A 21,585-nucleotide genomic window follows, 5' to 3' on the forward strand; every position below is an offset into this window, starting at 1 on the left:
GGATCACAGAAAATGCAAGAGACTTGCAGAAATACATCTACTTCTGCTTTATTGACTATGCCAAAGCCTTTGACAGTGTGGATAACAACAAACTGTGTAAAATTCTTCGAGAGACAGGAATACGAGAGCACCTTACCTGCCTCCTAAGAAATCTGTATGCAGGTCAAGAAGCAATAGTTAGAACCAGACATGGAACCACAGACTGGTTCCATATTGGGAAAGGAGTACGACGAAGCTGTATATCGTCACCCTGCTTATTTAACTTATATGCAGAGTACATCATGCGAAATGCCAGGCTGGATGAAGCACAGCTGGAATCAATTGCCAGGAGAAACAGCAACAACCTCAGATATGCAGATGACACCACCTTTATGGCAGAAAGTGAAGAGGAACTAAAGAGCCTCTTAATGAAAGTGAAAGAGGGGAGTGAAAAAGCTGGCTTAAAACCCAACATTCAAAGACTAGGGGTTTACCTTCGGGCTTCCCTGGAGTGCAGTCAGCATCTGAAAAATTAAAGTCTGGAAAGATGGGTCCCCAAAGGCTCAACTGCAGCCCACATGGAAGGGCCCCTCCACTGTAATACTTTCTACCCCCACAGCAGTCAAGGTACCAGGACATGACGACTCAAACCATGGAAGAAACCAGAAGAGGACATCAATAATACCTGTGAGCCCCTGGGAGAACTCAGATACCTATTTAGGACTACAGATGAGTGCCATTCTAATGAACACCCCCAAAATTAAGTTTCTGGGGATAAGATTTCTCAGACTAGCTCTAATAAGCCAACACAGCTTGGCAGTGGTTATACTCCAAATCAGACAGGAGATAGATCTCCTGAGCCCTAAACAAGAAGGGACTTGAGCCATCTTGAATGAGAAATGTCATTTCTGGGTAAATACCTCCAGCCAAGTTGAATAAAGTCTCACAGTCCTCAAGGAAAACATTCAGATCCTACAGGATCTCGAAGAACAAGCTGGAGAGTTCTCGGAGTGGCTACAATCTCTTTTTAGGGGATCCTTCTCCCGGCGAGGGGGAATTTGGAGTTGACCAGTGCCCCTACTAATCCCTGTCATCACCATATTGATGCTGCTTGTGATTGCTCCATGTATTATCAATTGTCTAACCCGTTTCATCTCTGCCCAAGTCAACTAGCTACAACATGCAGTGCCAGTTCAACAAAGATACATAAAACTACACCCGACTATGGAAAATATTACTCATGCTTAGATGGACGCTGCTAAAAGGACTCTGAGGCTTGAGACTAATAGGGGGAGGCCCAATGCCCCTTGCTGTCCCAGCTCAGCAGGGAGTAGCCAGAGAGATCTCAACGCCCCTATTGCCAAAGAATTGGACCTCCCATCTCTTGACAGGGGAATGTTAGGTAGTTAGAATAGGAAAAAGGAGTCCAAAATAGCATGGCTAAAAGACAAAGAAAGAGAAAAGCCCATGGAAGTGGAACAAAAGAAGATCCACAGACCAGAGTGAGAACTTCAGGTGAAACAAACACGCCCCCTTCGTGGCCAGCCTAATTTGCACGGGGCAAACTCAAGGGGGTGGGAGGAGGAGACAAATGTATAAAAGGAGGAAGCCAAGATGGATTGAGGCCTCTCCTTTGGGGTCGGTGTGCCATCACGCCTCGAGGGTATACTATCCTTTGTTTGCCGGATAAAACTCTGGGCTGTAACCATGCTGCTAAAAAAAAAAACAACATTCAAAAAATAAAGATCATGGCATCCAGTCCCATCACTTCATGGCAAATAGATGGGGAAACAATGGCAACAGTAACAAACTTTATTTTCTTGGGTTCCAAAATCACTGCACATGGTGACTGCAGCCATGAAATTAAAAGATGCTTGTTCCTTGGAAGAAAAGCTACGACCAACCTACCTAGACAGCATATTAAAAAGCAGAGACATTACTTTGCCAACAAAGGTCCATCTTGTCAAAGCTCTGCTTTTTCCAGTAGTCATGTATGAATGTGGAAGTTGAACCATAAAGAAAGCCGAGCGCCAAAGAATTGATGCTTTGGAACTGTGGTGTTGGAGAAGACTCTTGAGAGTCCCTTGGATTGCAAGGAGATCCAACCAGTCAATCCTAAAGGAAATCAGTACTGAATAGTCATTGGAAGGACTGATGCTGAAGCTGAAGCTCCAATACTTTGGGCCACCTGATGTGAAGAACTGACTCACTGGAAAAGACCCTGATGCTGGGAAAGATTGAGGGCGGGAGGAGAAGGGGACAACAAAGGATGAGACAGTTGGTTGGCATCACTGACTCAATGGACATGAGTTTGAGCAAGCGCCGGGAGTTGGTGATGGCAGGGAGGCCTGGTGTGCTGCAGTCCATGGGGTCGCAAAGAGTCGGAGACACAACTGAGCGACTGAACTGAACTGACCTGACCTGAACACAAACAGGGATGGCCTGACATCTCACTGGCCCAGTGGCTGAGACCCTTTAAAAGGAAGGGTAAAAGATGATGAAAAATAGAATTTTATCCTGTTTTCAAAGTTCATTTTCAATCGCACAAAATTCTCAAAAAGGTTCAGAAAAAATAATTTATGGTGTGCATGCTCAGTAGCTAAGTCATCTCCAATTCTTTGCAACCCCATGAACTGTAGCCTGCCAGGCTCCTCTGTCCATGGGATTTTCCAGGCAAGAGTACTGGAGTGGGTTGCCATTTACTTCTCCAGGAATCAAACCTGTGTCTCCTGCATTGCCAGGCAGATTCTTTACCGCTGAGCCACCAGGGAAGCCTGGGAACGAAGATACCAGGATTTTATTCTCAGGTCCCTGATGTGGGCCAGCAGCTGAAGCAGAGTTGATGATCTTCAGGGTTCTTTTTTGTTTGTTTTGTAGTTTTAAGATCTATTAAATTCTTAGATACTGTTCATCACCATAAAAATTTATTCTAAATTTATCTCAATGTCTCTTTTATTTATGATTTTATTTTTATGGCATAAGCTAAAAATGCATAAGTAGTAAGCAAAATAATTCTGAGCTGAAATTAAACACAAAAGAGTAAAAAATGACAGAGGAGGAATAATATTTTAGTTTGATGTTTAGGGACCTGCTGCTGCTGCTAAGTCGCTTCAGTCGTGTACGACTCTGTGCGACCCCATAGACGGCAGCCCACCAGGGTCCCCTGTCCCTGGGATTCTCCAGGCAAGGACACTGGAGTGGGCTGCCATTGCCTTCTCCAATGCATGAAAGTGAAAAGTGAAAGTGAAGTCGCTCAGTCATGTCCGACTCTCAGTGACCGCATGGACTGCAGCCCACCAGGCTCCTCCGTCCATGGGATTTTCCAGGTAGGAGTACTGGAGTGGGGTGCCATTGCCTGTATATTAAAATACAAAAGTTCTTATTTCATTCAGGAAAAGTGTATTTTAGGCATAGTGGTATTCAGAATATTTAATAACATGTAAACTCTGCATAAGCAATAGCCAATTAGGATGGACTCCAGCCATGCTGTACCAACGCACAGGGTAGACCATAGGCATAAATGAAGATTTTTCATTTTACTAAAGAATTACACTGCCCATTTCTATACTGGGCTCTAGTAATAGGAGATCTATTAATTTATGGATCAACAATTACCAAATACAAAGTCTTGACAGACGGGAACAAAGCTAGGAACATATTATGAGGCACTATAAAATGAAAAGCAATCAGAAATAAATCTAAAGAATAGGAGAAAAATCACTCTAATGAGACAGTTTTCAAACAATTTTTAAATGTATCAAATACTCGAAGGAAGATAATTTAAAAAAATTTTAAAGCACATTTATTTTTGAGTATAAGAGAATTAGAGGATAAGCTGAACCTATCTTTGGAACTGTCTAAATAAGTTGCAACTTCAAGCACCTCCAAAGCAATGGAGTTTGCAGGAGCCATAACATAACAGATGTCAAATTAGGTAACAGAAGGCTCTGACATCTTATGATCCAGATTTGAAGACTGAAAAGTTTTTCTGTCATTTCCTTCACCCGAGTCAAATACTGCTGAGATACACAATCAAATATAAGAAAATCAAGATGCTATGAATAGGAAGCCGTTCTAGATCTACCTCTTTTTCTTGGACTTAGGAGTTTAAGAAGGCGTGAACCAAAATAAGCAGAAAATGTATGATTCCTAAGCTGATTACATTCTTAAAAGTTGAACTTCTGAGAAGGCAACCTATAGAATGAAGAAATATGAACTAAAAACTAAGACGACTCGCCTTTCCAGGCATGACAAGGAGCAATGGGTCCCTTCACATGGGAGCAGAGAGCTGCCCTGATCATTCATTCTTTCTCAATACTGTTTCAGAAACTCAAGTATAAGTACTCTTACTTTACAAGTTGCCTTTTAATTCTTTCTGGGAAAACATTTTCCAGGTGGCAGATCTCATGTCATTACATTCTTGCTTTATTTAGAAAATGAGAAAACTACTGGGAAAAGTAGCTAAGAAAAACATCCCCACACAAATCATAGCAGCTATTGGGCGATTAGCTTGGCATAAGTGACCTTGTAAATTCTATCAAATCTTGTCAGAGTTATTTCTCTATTATAACTAAGATAAATAGAACAAATCAGAAATTACTATGAATCAACACTCATATCTCACTTGTAGCCCTTCCTCAAACTAACCTACTTTCTACCAGTTTTTTCTATAATCACATATTTATTTATTGGCTGGATATTCATCTAGCAATATCATCGTATGTGTACAACTTAGTTGATCTTTCTTCTGTGTTCTACTCAAAGATGTATGTTTAACACTAAATATGGTGAACAATAGCCTAATATTAACTCCTAATAAAGTATGGAGACTTTATTAATAAATAAGAAATGATTAAGTAGCCATTCAATAAGTTCCAACTATGAACAAATATATGGGAAAAAGAAAACTCCAATAAAATGTGTAGTATATGTAAATTAAGATTTTTATTTTCACTAGTAATATCTCCAGAATCCTAAGAGAGAGAGGAGTTTCTTATCCGGTGTCTATAAATGAGCTTTAGATTGGTGAACATTATAAGACTGCACGCAAACTGGGGTATATGGGCATGTTTCTTGCTGAGAAGGCACATAGCTGCTTTTATTAGATTCTCAAAGAGGTGTTGGATCAAGCACAGATATAAACCACAATAAGCAAATGACTGGCAAATAAAGATTGTCTTGTGTTAGTTAAGATAAATGAAAATCAGGTTGCCCCTTTCTTCTTTCAACTAAGGGGGAAAAGTCACTCATTTCCCCTAAGGAATGAAGATATTTGCACCAAAAAACATCTTTGGAGCAGACAGCCAAAGTATTTCAAAAGCAATATGCTTCACAAATTGAATACTCAAGAAGATCCAATTTTTTGCCCAGAGAAATATGGCTCAATTTCAAGTTCACTAAAGACAGTTGTCCTATTGATATGCAAGTGGCACAGAATCACTGGATTAAAAAACTGTGACTGTTTCTCCTTCATTTAGTCTTGGAGACTCTCAAAAATAAATGTATTATGTGACCTGACATTACATGAAATATAGAGAAGTTATGTACCTTCACAATATGAATGGCATTTCTTTTCATAAACATGACTTTGCATAAAAGTTTGTGAATAGAGGGGGGGAAATGAAGTAGCAATATGGAGCCTATGAAAGACTAGCTATTTATGGAAATACATTTGTATTTGGTCATCTAACTCTTAAAGTATTAGCCTGCTTCTGGTTTGTTTGTTTTTTTTCCTCAGACTATCTCTTGGAACAGAAAGACAAAAGCAACTGATTAATTAGTAGAAATTCATGGGCTTCCCTGGTGGCTGAGATGGTAAAGAATCTGCCTGCAATGCAGAAGACCTGGGTTCGATCTCTGGGTTGGGAAGATACCCTGGAGGACAGCATGGCAACCCACTCTAGCATCCTTGCAAGGAGAATTCCACGAACAGAGGAGCCTGGCGGGCTACTTGCATGGAGTCTTGAAGAATGGGATACAACCAAGGGACTAACACTTTCACAAACTGAACACCACAAAATCAACATAAATTGTGGAGGACACATTCCTTACAACAATCTTGGTACTGTCAACAATGTATTGACCACAGACCCAGTCACACATCTTTTGTTACCCAAACATCTGTTTGGGTGACCACATATGTTTCAAATATCCACTTACATCAGGCATTAGTCTCTGCAAAAATCACCCGATCATTTATGTTAATATTAAATGGACCACATAGGAAATTGATCTAGGTACCAGCATCAGAAACTGCAGGTGTTTGTTTTGTCTAGACCTAATACTTACAGAAAGCTAGAAGTGCTTTTTATTTTTTTCTCCACACTCCACCCAAGAAACTCAGCTTGAGTCTTTCCTGGCTTCCACAGAAAACTTCAGTGCATGCCAGAAACCTCAAAGCCTCCAGACCTTCCCTGTCCTTGGGAATCAGCTTGATACGGGAGAGTACAATTGGCAGGTCCTTTTCTAGGCCTCACCTACAGCAAAGGGAAGGTGCTACACAGAGCAAGCAGATGAATCCACACTGGAAAAAACGCCTTGTAAACTGTCCCGTTTCTATACAAACATTGGGGGTGATTTACAGATTGCTCAGGTAGGCGTGCTTCTGCATAAATAAACGCCACTGTATTTCTCACCTAAGGACACTGTGTAGCAGACAAAATCAGAATTTTTAAAAGGATTTGGGGTCTTAAAATATGGTAACTTATCCCAATTAAGTGGTTGTAAAACAAATGGAAAATCAGTAAAGAAAGCCAACCAACAAACCTCATGAAGACTGAGGAACTCCTACCAGTTTGGAAAAATCAGAAATATCACTATTTCAAAACAGAAGTTTTATTCCAATCAAGATCAACTGATATTCCATTTCCTGCAAAATTATAAAATGTATTCATTCTTGATGCCTGAAAAGCAGGAGGAATACAAAAAAAAAAATATTGATTGGAAATATATATAGAGAGAGATAAATAGACTGGTTATTTGAATTCTGAGAACATGCTTAAAGATTATTTCTAAGTCTGTGGTCAATATTCAACCAAATAGAAAGTCCAACTCCCCATGGAGCAAGTTGGCAGTCAGTGTATCACAGTGCCATGGGAGAGTCAAAGAGGAATGAATGGATGTGTGTGTACGTGTGTGTATGTGTGTACATGTGTGTGTGTGTGTAAAGGGATGAGAGGACAGATGGACAAAAAAGGAGAGAAGAGCTGTTAATAGAAAACCCTGTCTTTTCTGCAGTAGATATAGCTAACTAAGAATCTTCTCTCACGTCTCCCAAGAGTCTTTGCTAGGTATCCTTATGCTCCCAGAAAGAGAAAACTGACTCTATTTTGTCCTGAAAATCTGAGTTTTCCCCAAATGTCTCAGCTTTATCTATAAAGCAATACCCTTTTATTTTAAAATGCATGTCAGTCTGAAAGATCTAATTGTCAAGGAGTTTGGCTAAAGAAGAGAATAAGAAAACATTTTTTAAGTTGTTTTTTTTTCCCTCCCTGGTCAGGAAGCAACAGTTAGAACTGGACATGGAACAACAGACTGGTTCCAAATAGGAAAAGGAGTACGCCAAGGCTATATATTGTCACCCTGCTTATTTAACTTCTATGCAGAGTACATCATGAGAAACGCTGGGCTGGAAGAAGCACAAGCTGGAATCAAGATTGCCAGGAGAAATATCAATAACCTCAGATATGCAGATGACGCCACCCTTATGGCATAAAGTGAAGAGGAACTAAAAAGCCTCTTGATGAAAGTGAAAGAGGAGAGTGAAAAAGTTGGCTTAAAGCTCAACATTCAGAAAACGAAGATCATGGCATCTGGTCCCATCACTTATTGGGAAATAGACAGGGAAACAATGGAAACAGTGTCAGACTTTATTTTTCTGGGCTTCAAAATCACTGCAGATGGTGATTGCACCCATGAAATTAAAAGACGCTTACTCCTTGGAAGGAAAGTTATGACCAACCTAGATAGCATATTCAAAAGCAGAGATATTACTTTGCCAACAAAGGTCCGTCTAGTCAAGGCTATGGTTTTTCCAGTTGTCATGTATGGATGTGAGAGTTGGACTGTGAAGAAAGCTGAGCACCAAAGAATTGATGCTTTGAACTGTGGTGTTGGAGAAGACTCTTGCGAGTCCCTTGGACTGCAAGGAGATCCAACCGGTCCATCCTAAAGGAGACCAGTCCTGGGTGTTCATTGGAAGGACTGATGCTGAGGCTGAAACTACAATACTTGGGCCACCTCATGCGAAGAGTTGACTCATTGGAAAAGACCCTGATGCTAGGAGGGATTGGGGCAGGAGAAGGGGATGACAGAGGATGAGATGGCTGGATGGCATCACCGACTCAATGCACATGAGTTTGGCTGAACTCCGGGAGTTGGTGATGGACAGGGAGGCCTGGCGTGCTGTGATTCATGGGGTCACAGAGTCGGACACGACTGAGCAACTGAACTGAACTGAACTGAACTCCTTTTGTTAAGTACTTTTTTAAAACCTCAAAAGAAAACCCCCCACTATTACTAAAAACCTCAACCAACCAGGCAACAAGCCTACTGGTATGGCACAGAATCTAACATACAATGTTTGTTAATTATTTCGAGTCTTGGGAGTGTTTAACTACTTTTCTACATTGAAGGAATCTGCCTGAAGTTTCCATAATCACAAGTACATTCAATGAGAGTTACAGCATATTATTACTTCTATGCAAAAAAAGTCTTTTCAAAACGATCATACAGGTAAAAATAAAATTTGGTCTTGAACAAGCCATGAAACAGCCAAACGTTACTCTACTAATCTGAGAAAACAACATGGTTATTTGAATTCACACTGATTTCTCTTGCTGTCTCTGGATCTTCTCCTTTCCGTCCTTGTTTCCCTGCACATGCATTTTTTTCCTGACATCTCATTCTGTTCTGCAGTTGCATCTCCAGCTCTTTTCTTTTCTTCCCTGGTTGCTAAACATTTTGCCTTTCACTGCCTTCATAATGAATGAGCCTGCCATTGAAAGCAAGTGTCTGAAACCAAGAGCGTAAAAGCCTCAGTAAAGCCAAGAACCTTATTTACTATAACTGGCATTCTCATTTCAACAACAATTCAGTTCCTAGGAGCAATTTTTAGAACTGGTAGCATTATAGGCAGAGTTTATATTTCTAATAGCATCTTGTATCTAATTTACAAAGCCTGGATTTCCCAAGTATATTAAGGAATGTAAGTCTTAACTCTGAATCAGTCCTAAATACTCACATTTTTCTGAGAAATAAAAGATTATCCATTTTTGGAATAGTATACTGACTATACTATCTGCTGATGAAAATATGCATATTGACCCAAATAATGACCAAGTATGGTCTTTCAAATTTTTGCAGCCACATGGCAAATTCAATGATCTAAAATATGCTTGGTATAAAGACTACAGTATATAGTACCTTATCCATCTCGTAGTTCAGAGCTTCCATCACACACCCACACCAACAGACACACAATTTTTCAAGAGGAAAGATTCACTCATACTCCATGATTTATAATAATTAATCATGATTAACTTTTACAAAGAAGGCTTATTAGCACTTCACAGTAAATGCTGATTTAGACACTGAGCACTCATCTGCATGGGGGAAACTGAAGCACAGAGCTGGAGATGGTTCACCATCCTTAGTTTGACAAAGATGGGCATTGCCTGAGCAGGGCAGGGAAAGCTTTAGAAAGAAGTCTAAGTGGATGACGCTGCCCAGGAGAACTGCCAGGCACTGAAACACTGCCTCCTCCATCGCCACCGACTGGAAAAAACGCTCTAATATAAACGTCATTCATGCTAGAACTCGGCCAGCACACAGTGCCTAGCGGGGACCAACAAGGACTCGACTTTTCAGCACATAACATAACATCTAGACGCTTTGTGTGGATTCTGTTTTAGCTTACAATAGAGTCCTGAAAACTATTAAGCTGCACTTTATGTTGCTGTTCTGTATCATAATGAGGATATTAAAATATGGAACGTTAACCTATAAGGGCTAAAGAAAACTATGCCAGCAACTACTAACATTGCCAAAGGCAATGTGAGGTCAAGTGCTGCTGTCTAAAAAGTTCCTATTCGTAATGGTATTTGACACTTGCTAGAACCATAATTTTACACCTACAGCTAAGCACTGTAGGTAAGAAAAATAATGATCAGAATGATTCTATGTGCCCTTAAGGCAAATAGATTCCCCCAAAAAATTGTTTTGATTTTCCTGCAAAATGAGATAAAAAGAGAAAAGTCAAAGATAATTGAATTTTTAAATTGAGGTTTCTAGAACACGAATATGAGATTATTGATTCCTAAGCATGATAAAATAGTTGCTGCATATAGAATACATTTTAAAACCAGAAAATTTGGTAAATTTGGTCCACTGAAATTTACTATTCACACAAAAGGTAAAAATAAAAGGCTATCAGTTGGAATTCGAGCACAAAAGCTTTAATGTCAGGGTGCCATCGTTTCCTCCCTTTTTGATAGACCTACAAAAGCCAAGTTTATTCATTCTTTTTCCTTTTTAAAGTCATTCTTGGTTTTGGGTGATAAATCAGAAAGACATTTCTGACTTGGGATCATTTCTGGAAAACATAAATATCATATCTATAAGGTAGCTGTCTACTACAAAAGGATGCAAAAATGTATGCTCAGTTGCTCAGTCGTGCCTGACTCTGTGGCCCTGCGGACTGCAGCCCTCCAGGCTCCTCTGTTCATGGGATTCTCCGGGCAAGCATACTGGAGTGGGTTTCCATTTCCTTCTCCAGGGGATCTTCCTGACCCAAGGATCCAACTAGTGTCTCCTGCATTGGCAGGCAGATTCTTTACCACTAGCGTCACCTAGGAATCCCGCATGGAAAAGTAGTCTTTTCTAAGAGGAAACAAATGAGTCTTCAATTTCCATTAGGTAAAATAGAAATGGAAAGGTCCAAGATTCTAGAGGCCATATGAGCCACAGCTCTGACCAGTTCTTGATCAGAACTGTAAGTATGGTTTATATTTTTAGTAGATTGCTACCAATCCGAAACAAATATCTGTTAATCTAACTGTAAAAGTAATTGATTTGCTCTTTAATTAATGACTTGAGTACTTCCATCATTAGTTATCAGAAACTGAGTGAATAGGCATAAATGTAATTCTTGCTTGACTGAAGAAAAAAGGAGCAATTCTCAAAAGAATGAATCTGAACTAGACAGCTGGTAGACAGGACTAAACCAGACGGCATATTAAAAAGAAAGATAGAAAGAAAAAGGAAACAGCATATTACCCTCTAAACCCTTTCTCATTCAATAAACTAAATACAATTATACTTCCTGAACACAGTCTTATGCTTGAGAATCTGAGCTAAAACAGGGTACTGTTGTTCCCTGTGCTATGTGCTGTGCTCAGTCACTCTCTGCGACCCCATGGACTGTAGGCCACCAGGCTTCTCTGTCCATGGGTTTTCCAGGCAAGCGTACTGGAGTGGGTTGCCACTTTCTTCTCCAGGGGATTTCTTCCCGACCCAGGGATAGAAACTGCACCTTCTGCATTGGCAGGTAATTGTTTACCTCTATGTTATTGTTCCCTGCATGCTAAGGAACTGGACATGAATGTGAGTGTGCATCAAAAGAAGTGAATTTGTACCAAATTTGTAGTTTTGTACCAAAGAATCTATGAGAGTGGGATTTTGCTAAATGGAACCCTCATTTATGGGGCTAGAAATTGAATACAGGTTTTAATGTTCTGATCAACAATTTCTTTTTTTGGCCATGCCCCACACCATGTGGCATCCTTGTTCCAGGATCACGGATCTAACCCAAGTCCCCTGCACTGGAATCTCAGTCTTAACCACTGGATGACCAGGGAAGTCCCCTTTGATGATCTACTTTTAAAAGTCTACGCCCTATAGGTATTTCTTCAGTGTCACCATACTAGTTGATAATGGGTGAACTAAACTTTCTTTCTCTAGATGAACAATTTATAGGAATATAAAACAAAACTGAGTTCTAATTTCTTTTCTATACTCTCTAGGCTGGTTTCCTCTGGCGAGAGGAAGGTTAAGGATGGACCAAATTCATACCATCAAACCTGATGTGTGGAATTACTGGATAGTTCAAGTGTTTCAGCAAGGAAGAAGTAATTTTTGCCAACATTAGCGAGGATGCTGCGGAGGTACTACTGTACCAAGGGACACACGGAAGAAATCCCAAAGGGTCAGAGTGCTGGCTTGCCTCATTCATCTCATCTTAGGAGAAATTATAACTGCCAGTGGTAACAAATTCGCCTGCCAGTGCAAGAGACACAGATCCGATCCCTGAGTCGAGAAATTCCCCTGGAGAAGAAAACAGCAACCCACTCCAGTATTCTTGCCTAGGAAATCCCATGGACAAAGCAGCCCAGCGGACGACAGTGCATGGGATCACAAAAGAGTCAGACACGACTTAGTGACTAAACACCAACAACAAAGTGAATAAGCTCTAAAGTAAAAAGAAAAAGAAAAAAGCTTCACATTCGCCAATGTGATTATAACAAAGAAAACAGACAGGAGATACTCAAGAAGCTAAAATCTTAAATCTGCCTCTGAGCTGTCTCAATCAAATTATACATCTTTTTTTTTTTTTTTTTTTGCAAAAGAAGAAAAGAGTGGCTTTATTTCTTTGCCAGGCAAAGGGCTACAGCCTCAAGAATTGTTCCCTTCAAATTATAAATCTTTTGATCTTCAGTGTACCTGTTTCTGTTTTGATCTCACCAGGCTGGAGAGGGATACTAGAAATAACAACTGTCATGCAGATGACATGATCCTCTACATAGAAAACCCAAAAGACTCCACCAGAAAACTACTAGAACTAATCAACAACTATAGTAAATTTGCAGGATATAAAATCAACACACAGAAATCCCTTGCATTCATATACACTAATAATGAGAAAACAGAAAGAGAAATTAAGGAAACAATTCCATTCACCATTGCAACGGAAAGAATAAAATACTTAGGAATATATCTACCTAAAGATACTAAAGACCTATATATAGAAAACTATAAAACACTGGTGAAAGAAATCAAAGAGGACACTAACAGATGGAGAAATATACCATGTTCATGGATTGGAAGAATCAATATAGTGAAAATGAGTATACTACCCAAAGCAATTTATAGATTCAATGCAATCCCTATCAAGCTACCAACAGTATTCTTCACAGAGCTAGCACAAATAATTTCACAATTTGTATGGAAATACAAAAAACCTCAAATAGCCAAAGCGATCTTGAGAAAGAAGAATGGAACCAGAGGAATCAACCTACCAGACTTCAGGCTCTACTACAAGGCCACAGTTATCAAGACAGTATGGTACTGGCACAAAGACAGAAATATAGATCAATGGAACAAAATAGAAAACCCAGAAATAAATCCATGCACATATGGACACCTTATCTTTGACAAAGGAGGCAAGAATATACAATGGATTAAAGACAATCTCTTTAACAAGTGGTGCTGGGAAATCTGGTCAACCACTTGTAAAAGAATGAAACTAGAACACTTTCTAACACCATACACAAAAATAAACTCAAAATGGATTAAAGATCTCAACATAAGACCAGAAACTATAAAACTCCTAGAGGAGAACATAGGCAAAACACTCTCTGACATACATCACAGCAGGATCCTCTATGACCCACCTCCCAGAATAGTGGAAATAAAAGCAAAAATAAACAAATGGGACCTAATTAAACTTAAAAGCTTCTGCACATCAAAGGAAACTATTAGCAAGGTGAAAAGACAGCCTTCAGAATGGGAGAGAATAATAGCAAATGAAGAAACTGACAAACAACTAATCTCAAAAATATACAAGCAACTCCTACAGCTCAACTCCAGAAAAATAAATGACCCAATCAAAAAATGGGCCAAAGAACTAAACAGACATTTCTCCAAAGAAGACATACAGATGGCTAACAAACACATGAAAAGATGCTCAACATCACTCATTATCAGAGAAATGCAAATCAAAACCACTATGAGGTACCATTTCACGCCAGTCAGAATGGCTGCGATCCAAAAGTCTACAAGTAATAAGTGCTGGAGAGGGTGTGGAGAAAACGGAACCCTCTTACACTGTTGGTGGGAATGCAAACTAGTACAGCCACTATGGAGAACAGTCTGGAGATTCCTTAAAAAACTGGAAATAGAACTGCCTTATGACCCAGCAATCCCACTGCTGGGCATACACACTGAGGAAACCAGAAGGGAAAGAGACCCGTGTACCCCAATGTTCATCGCAGCACTGTTTATAATAGCCAGGACATGGAAGCAACCTAGATGTCCATCAGCAGATGAATGGATAAGAAAGCTATTGTACATATACACAATGGAGTATTACTCAGCCATTAAAAAGAATACATTTGAATCAGTTCTAATGAGGTGGATGAAACTGGAGCCTATTATACAGAGTGAAGTAAGCCAGAAAGAAAAATACCAATACAGTATAGTATACTAATGCATATATATGGAATTTAGAAAGATGGTAACAATAACCCTGTGTACGAGACAGCAAAAGAGACACTGATGTATAGAACAGTCTTATGGACTCTGTGGGAGAGGGAGAGGGTGGGGAGATTTGGGAGAATGGCATTGAAACATGTAAAATATCATGTATGAAACGAGTTGCCAGTTCAGGTTCTATGCACGATACTGGATGCTTGGGGCTAGTGCACTGGGATGACCCAGAGGGATGGTATGGGGAGGGAGGAGGGAGGAGGGTTCAGGATGGGGAACACATGTATACCTGTGGCGGATTCATTTTGATATTTGGCAAAACTAATACAATTTTGTAAAGTTTAAAAATAAAATAAAATTAAAAAAAAAAAGAAATAACAACTGTCAGAAACATAATATGGTCACCAAGTCCTCCAAACTTTTGTTTTAAATAATAAAACAATATAGCTACATACTGGCTTGTGATTTTTTTTTTTACTCTCCACACTGACTTAAATTTAAAGTAATAATGGAAAACTAAAAGTTACAACAGAAAGAAATATTTAAAAACAAGCATATTCAGGTTTCCCTGGTGGCTCAAATGGTAAAGAATCTGCCTGCAGTGTGGGAGACCCAGGTTCGATCCCTGGGTTGGAAAGATCCCTTGGAGAAGGAAATGGCGACTCACTGCAGTATTCTTGCCTGGAGAAGTCCGTGGATAGAGGAGCCTGGTGGGCTGCAGTCCATGGGGTCACAAAGAGTCAGTCACAACTGAGTGATAAACACACATATTTGGAAAAAGGGCCAATAGAATAAAGGTCTAAAAACTCTCTTACTACTGAAGTCAGCATTAGTCAACTAAACAGTAAGAGTGACTCACATCACATCTGCAGGGTGTTCTCTTTAGCGATGACAACAGTACAACAGCAAAAATAATCTGTAAGTTATCTAGGCATTATCAAAACCACCGACCAGAGCCCATCTTCTGACATGTGAACCTTGCTTTGGGCCAAACTTTTAGAGAAAGGAAACTTAAGAGTAAAGCATAAATCCGGAGTACTGCCTGGGTCAGAAGACACCTGAATACTTAAGTTTATATTCCAAGAGACTATTAAAAAGGACTACAAGGGTGCCATAGCACCATATTCTTTTTGCTTGAAACAGTGACAAGTAATAATGCGAGGTAATGTCAGTGTTTCTATTTATTCTAGAGAAGGAGAACTGACAGTTGTAATTCCAATACTTATATGACACATAATCATATATGTACATATACAGAAAATATATAGAGTGCACATACACACATATACAAACATATATTCAGTGTAAGCATGAAAGCAATATTTTAAAAAAACTCACAAAGGTAAGTTGGCTCAAATAATATTTCCCCTAAGATCATCTTCCTGGAATTATATAATTGTGAAAACCTCATTACTTATTACTCTGAAAACACAGTACAAATACCTCAAACTCAAATGTCTAGACAAGCTGGCCTAGAATCAAAATTCTAAAGTCAACTAAAACTCTCAAATATGCTTTCAAATTTGTTTTTGTATTTCTAATAATGAAGAACAGAATAATGAAGAAAAGTAATTAAACCTTTCCTAAGTATCAGAAGCTAAATTGGCCAGAAGCAAGTATAAAGGATTTTAGGTTGGAAACAGAAAATACTTGGGGGGGGGGGGGGTGTAAAATCCAACTTTTTAAAAGAACATAACTGATTAAAAACTTCAATATCTACTTAAATCTAAAGTATGTGATTGCTGTTAATAGGAAATAAGCTGCTTGTATTTCAAGATATTTTATTATAGGATAATAATCATTCTTAAGATGATAAAGCTGTCACATTAAACCAAAAGCACCAAATCAGAAAAAGGCTGTGATTTCACCACCTGTACCTTTCCTGGGAGCTTTGGAATTTTCCTAAGTTACACTGAGAAAATTTAACAAAACCATGCACCACTTCCACCACAGAGACAAAGGTAATTACTCCATTAATCCATAATATTTTAAAGTATGAGGTCACAAAACAAGGATCTATTTATATTCAAGGACAATCCTGAAGGTAAGAATTGGCAAAAAAAATTCTTAGCTTTCAAACAGAAAACAGTTCCTTTTCAATCTTTTTCAAAGAACATAAGAAAGATGCAGCTTTTGGAGCCCAGCTTTTGGCAATTCAGCTTGATGGCGTTCTCAACAGACACAAGGATGAAGATGTGCAAAAATGTATTCATGTGAAAGACAGATGTCAAGTTGGGGTCACTTACTCAGTCCTTTATTTAAAGAGGCCAGATTCATTTTTATTTTTTAAAGGACAAAAATTCAACTCAGATTGTTTAATGTTCATCTATAAATGTGAGGGCTTTTTATGAAGGCTGACAAACCAGCAGAATAAATTTTCCTGCCTGGAGGTCAAATATCAACTAACCATCTTGGCCACTTAGAAAAATTAACAAAGTAAGACATACATGTGGGCACACACAGAATAGGTACCTTCAGCTGATTGTTGAAAATATCAATCTCCTGTAATTTTGACCGAGTTTCTTTCTCCACTTCATCCAGTTGGTCTCGTAGCTGCTGCCGAGCCAGTTCTTTCGCTTCTAAGGCTCTTTTGAGTGTGAGAAGTGAATCCCCTGTTTTAGAAAAACATGGGGAGATAAGAAAAACAAACTGGCAGTGAGGAAAAACGGCTTTTCAGGTTCTCATTTCTTGCCTGTGAGGAAGGAAAATGTCAACTTTAAAAAGAAAACACCTACTGTGCAAACTGTTTTGCTGAACTTGTTTCAATTGGTCATTGAGTATCTGTTTTTCTGGAATAAGTCTTCCAAGCATTTGCTGGGACTCCTAGGAGAGAAAGAGAACGTAGCAATGAATGGTGGAGAAAACTTCCATGTTTAGATCCAAAGTCCTGGCAGGCAGAGGTCAATTTTCTGCTCCTTCAAAGATTCTCCTAACCTCATCCCAAATCGACTACAGCGAAACGGCATTTAATCACTAGTCAGGGTTGTTGTTGTTTTCTTGCCAAGAAATTAATTGTTTGCCAAATGCTTCTCACTGAAATAAAGTTTAAATAAGACAGTTATAGCTCCCTTGGTATTTCTTACATTTTTATTGACTTACTGCCTCTTTATAAGCTTTTAAAAGTGAACCACAAGTACAACTCAGCAGAGAAAATGGAAAGGAATGATCTCTCAAATTGCACTAGGATCAAATACAAATGCAGTGACCCTGATATTTGTAAACGGACTCAGTAGTTTAAACAGGAAGTGTTCTGTCAGGAACTCTGATCCTTAATAGGGCTGAACTGAGGGTGACCACACACCTGAAGTCAGAAACAGAATTCAAACCAGGACTTTAATAATTAGAATCTTAGCTGCCATATGTGGCTCCACCAGTGAGGATAAAGCCACAGTTTTAAACAGCTGCACAGAAATCTTGAATCGACTGTTTTTTAACCGACACAGATAAAAGCTAAACCATGTTGTACAGGACTGTGAGGCATTTTCACAGGTGACTTGAGAATCAACTGTATTTGCCTAAGTTCAGCTTAAATTATTCAATGTAGTTTCTACATATATTAGGAAAAAAGACAGCTTTTGTAGCCTTTATTAAGGAATATTTGACTTCTGGGGCTTCCCCAGTGGCTCAGTGATAAAGAATTTGCCTGCAATGCAAACCCAGGTTCAATCCCTAAGTTGGGAAAATCCCCTGGAGGAGGGTATGGCAGCTACTCAAGTATTCTTGCCTGGAGAATCCCATGGACAGAGGAGTCTGGAGGGCAACAGTCCATGAGGTCGCGAAGAGTCAGATATGACTGAAGTGACTTAGCATGCACACACGCGTGCATTTGACTTTCATTTTTACTCTGACTTAAGAAAAATAAATCTCTATGTATTAACTTTTCGTTTGAAAAGTAAAAATGTCTTCATGAAAAATTTTCACCTGAGGCTGAAAACCAGTCCTTTCTGGAACAACCACCTTTAGATACCGACTGGCTTGTATGTAAGAAATCTTTGTGTACTATACATCCCAACCGTAGGGCGATACAGCTCAGTGGAGAACATTTGGAAGCATCTTCTCACATGAATAATTCACACACAAAAAAGTACTGTCCCCAATCCCATCAAATTTAGACAAAACAGAATACACAAATCAGAACATTTTTCCAAAAAAGCATAGCCAACTGGGCTCCTCCTCTTATTCGCCTCACTAAACCAAGGCCACGTCTCTGACCAATCTCAAATTTTCTTTCCTGAACCAGGGCAAACAATGAAGTATCAAGATGAAGCCCAGCTCAAAATCACTGAGACACGAAATCTTAACCAGTGGACCACCGGGGAAGTCCCAACATTACTTCTAAATGTACAATCTAACTTTCTAAAAATAGGTCAAATCAGTATGAAGGGATACTTGAATCATTTGCATAGCAAGAATCTGCTAATACTTACAAAGAAAGAAAACCGATATATCATTGCCTACTATGTACCTGACTTTCTTCAAACCATGCATTATTTTTAACTTCACTGCTTTTTCAGGAACCTTGATCTGTATTTTATTTTCAATAACTAAACACACTAAGCATCAATCATAAACATATGTATGGATACACAGCATTCAGAGATAATAAATAAACCTATGGTTTTTGGTCCTAAATTTTCTAAGGGCATATTTTATGAAACTTCTCATAAATAGTTAGTGAAAGACACAGAGAGTTAACATAGAAAAGATCATATTTGTGCATGCGTTTTAAAATATTTTCAAATAATTTCTAGCAGTGAACTTCTGATACTATTTACATTATATGTCATATTCTAATATTTCAAATCTCAAATTAATTAGGATTTCTGTGATAATCAGGAAGGACACTGAAGATATGAACAACACTAAGAACCAACTTGATTGACTTACATTTGGGGGACACCCTACTCAGCTTCAACAGAGTACATGGAACATTCACCAAGACAGATCACATGCTGAGCCATAACATAAGTCTCAATAAACTTAAAAGGATTAAAATCACACAGACTGTGCTCACAGATCATACCATAAATAAACCAGAAATCAATCAGACAGCTCAGAAAAAATAAATCCAAGTATTTGGAAACTAAACTACATAATTCTAAATAACCCTTCAAAGAAATGACAAAGGAAATCAAAAACAGGTTCTGAATGGAATGAATATAAAAATACAACATGTTAAAATTTGTGTAATATGGCTATGACGATGCTTGGAAGGAAATTTACAGCTTAATATGTTTATATATTATCAGAAATCAAGAAAGGTCCAAATTCAATAATCTAAGCTCTTCGTAATAGGCTAGATAGAAGCAAATTAAACCCAAAATAAGTAAACGGAAGGAAATAATGAGCCAAAGTAAATGAAATAGAAAACAGAGATACCATAGAGAAAAAAAACAATAAAATAAAACATTTATTTAAAAAACATCAATAAAGCCAATTAGTTCCCAGCTAGACTGTTGGAGAAAAGAGGGAGGTGGAAGAGAAGGGAGAGAACAAAGAGAAGGAGAGGAGGAGTAGGAATGGGAGGTAAATGACACAAATTCTCAACATCAGGATGTAACATCACTACAGACGCTACAGACTTGCAAAGAATAAGTGAATATAGTAAACAATTTTATACAAATAAATTTGTTAACTTAGATGAAACAGACACATTCACTGAAAGATACAAATTATCAAAAGAGAATACAGCACAAATAGAAAACTGGAATAGCCCTGTATCTACTAAACAAATTTTGCAATTGTAAGTCCTACCACAATGAAATGTCCAGGTCCATAAGGCTTCACTAGTGAATGCCACCAAAAATTTAAGCAAGAAACAGTAATCCCTTGGTATCCATGAAGTACTGGTTTCAGGATCTCCACAATAAAAAAACCCAAGGACGTTCAAGTCCCTTACATAGAATAGCTAAGTATGATTGGCACTCTGAATCCTAGGGTTGGTTGAATCTGCACAGATGGACCAACTGCACCGAGACTGGAGTCTGATAACTATGAAAGGTAGTGAGACAAAGTTTTTAAGAAATATACAGGGTTTTAATCTTCCCTGGTGGGTCAGACGGTAAAGAATCTGCCTGCAATGCAGGAGACTCGGGTCTAATCCCTCGGTCAGGAAGATCCCCTGGAGAAGGGAATGGCTACCCACTCCATTATTCTTGCCCGGAGAATCCCATGGACAGAGGAGCACAGTAGGCTATAGTCCATAAGGTCGCAAAGAGTCGGATGCAACTGAAAAACTAACACTTTCATACTTTCATACAGGATTTTAAGAGAGAAGCTGAAAGGGTTAGCTAGGGAGGCAGGGTGGTGTCAAGTTAAGAAGGAAAGTTTTGAAGTAACATAAACTGGGTTAAATTTGGATTCTTGTTGCCCAGCTAGAAACTGATTCTGAAACAGAATATTCCCTTCTAGAATCTTCACTTTCCCACTTATGAGAGTAACGATATGCCCTTACTAGGGTATTGTGGAATTCTATTTAATATTCACATTAAGGTCTTCACATGCCAGGCCTTCGATAAACAGTAGCTACCACCACAGACAGTCTAACATCCAGTCCATCTGGATTCAGCAAGTCTAGGATCAAATTTCAATTCAAATATGCACACACAAAGGGACTATCATACTATCCATTTTACATAAAGAACTTGAGCATCCATGGATTTTGGTATCCTCAGTTAGCTTGGAACCAGGGCCCCATGGATATCAAGGGAGGACTACCATTTCATATAATTCTTAGAAAATGAAAAAGAATATACCTTATTTACTTCCTTATTATCCTGATACCAAAGCTAGATGAGGACATTATGAGAAATGAAACTAATATCCCCCATGAATTTAAATAAAAACTCATAATAAGTTGATCTAAATGATAATTTTTTAAAACAATAATATACCATGACAAAGGGTAGTTTCATTGAGTTAGACAGGCTGTGGTCCATGTGATTAGATTGGTTAGTTTTCTGTGATTGTGGTTTTCAGTCTGTGTGCCCTCTGATGGAGAAGGATAAGAGGCTTATGAAAGTTTCCTGATGGGAGAGACTGACTGAGGGGGAAACTTTATTTTTTGGGGCTCCAAAATCACTGTGGATGGTGACCAGAGCCATGAATTTAAAAGACACTTACTCC

The 21,585-nt window shown here is 38.8% G+C and overlaps 1 protein-coding gene across 11 annotated transcripts in view; it reads right to left on the reverse strand.

Annotated features, from left to right (window-relative positions):
* ITSN1 (intersectin 1) overlaps positions 1-21,585 on the reverse strand; it is a 249,074-nt gene that overhangs the window by 106,812 nt on the left and 120,677 nt on the right. For all 11 annotated transcript variants that reach the window (XM_025281353.3, XM_044939433.2, XM_006048225.4 and 8 more), the window contains 2 exons: positions 17,196-17,283; positions 16,933-17,072 (listed from right to left, as the gene is read on the reverse strand). In XM_025281353.3, the coding sequence (XP_025137138.1) occupies positions 16,933-17,072; positions 17,196-17,283 (228 nt within the window). The remainder of the gene's footprint in view (positions 1-16,932; positions 17,073-17,195; positions 17,284-21,585) is intronic.

The sequence above is a fragment of the Bubalus bubalis genome, chromosome 1 (genome assembly GCF_019923935.1).
Source record: "Bubalus bubalis isolate 160015118507 breed Murrah chromosome 1, NDDB_SH_1, whole genome shotgun sequence".
In the NCBI taxonomy this organism is placed as follows: Eukaryota; Metazoa; Chordata; class Mammalia; order Artiodactyla; family Bovidae; genus Bubalus; species Bubalus bubalis.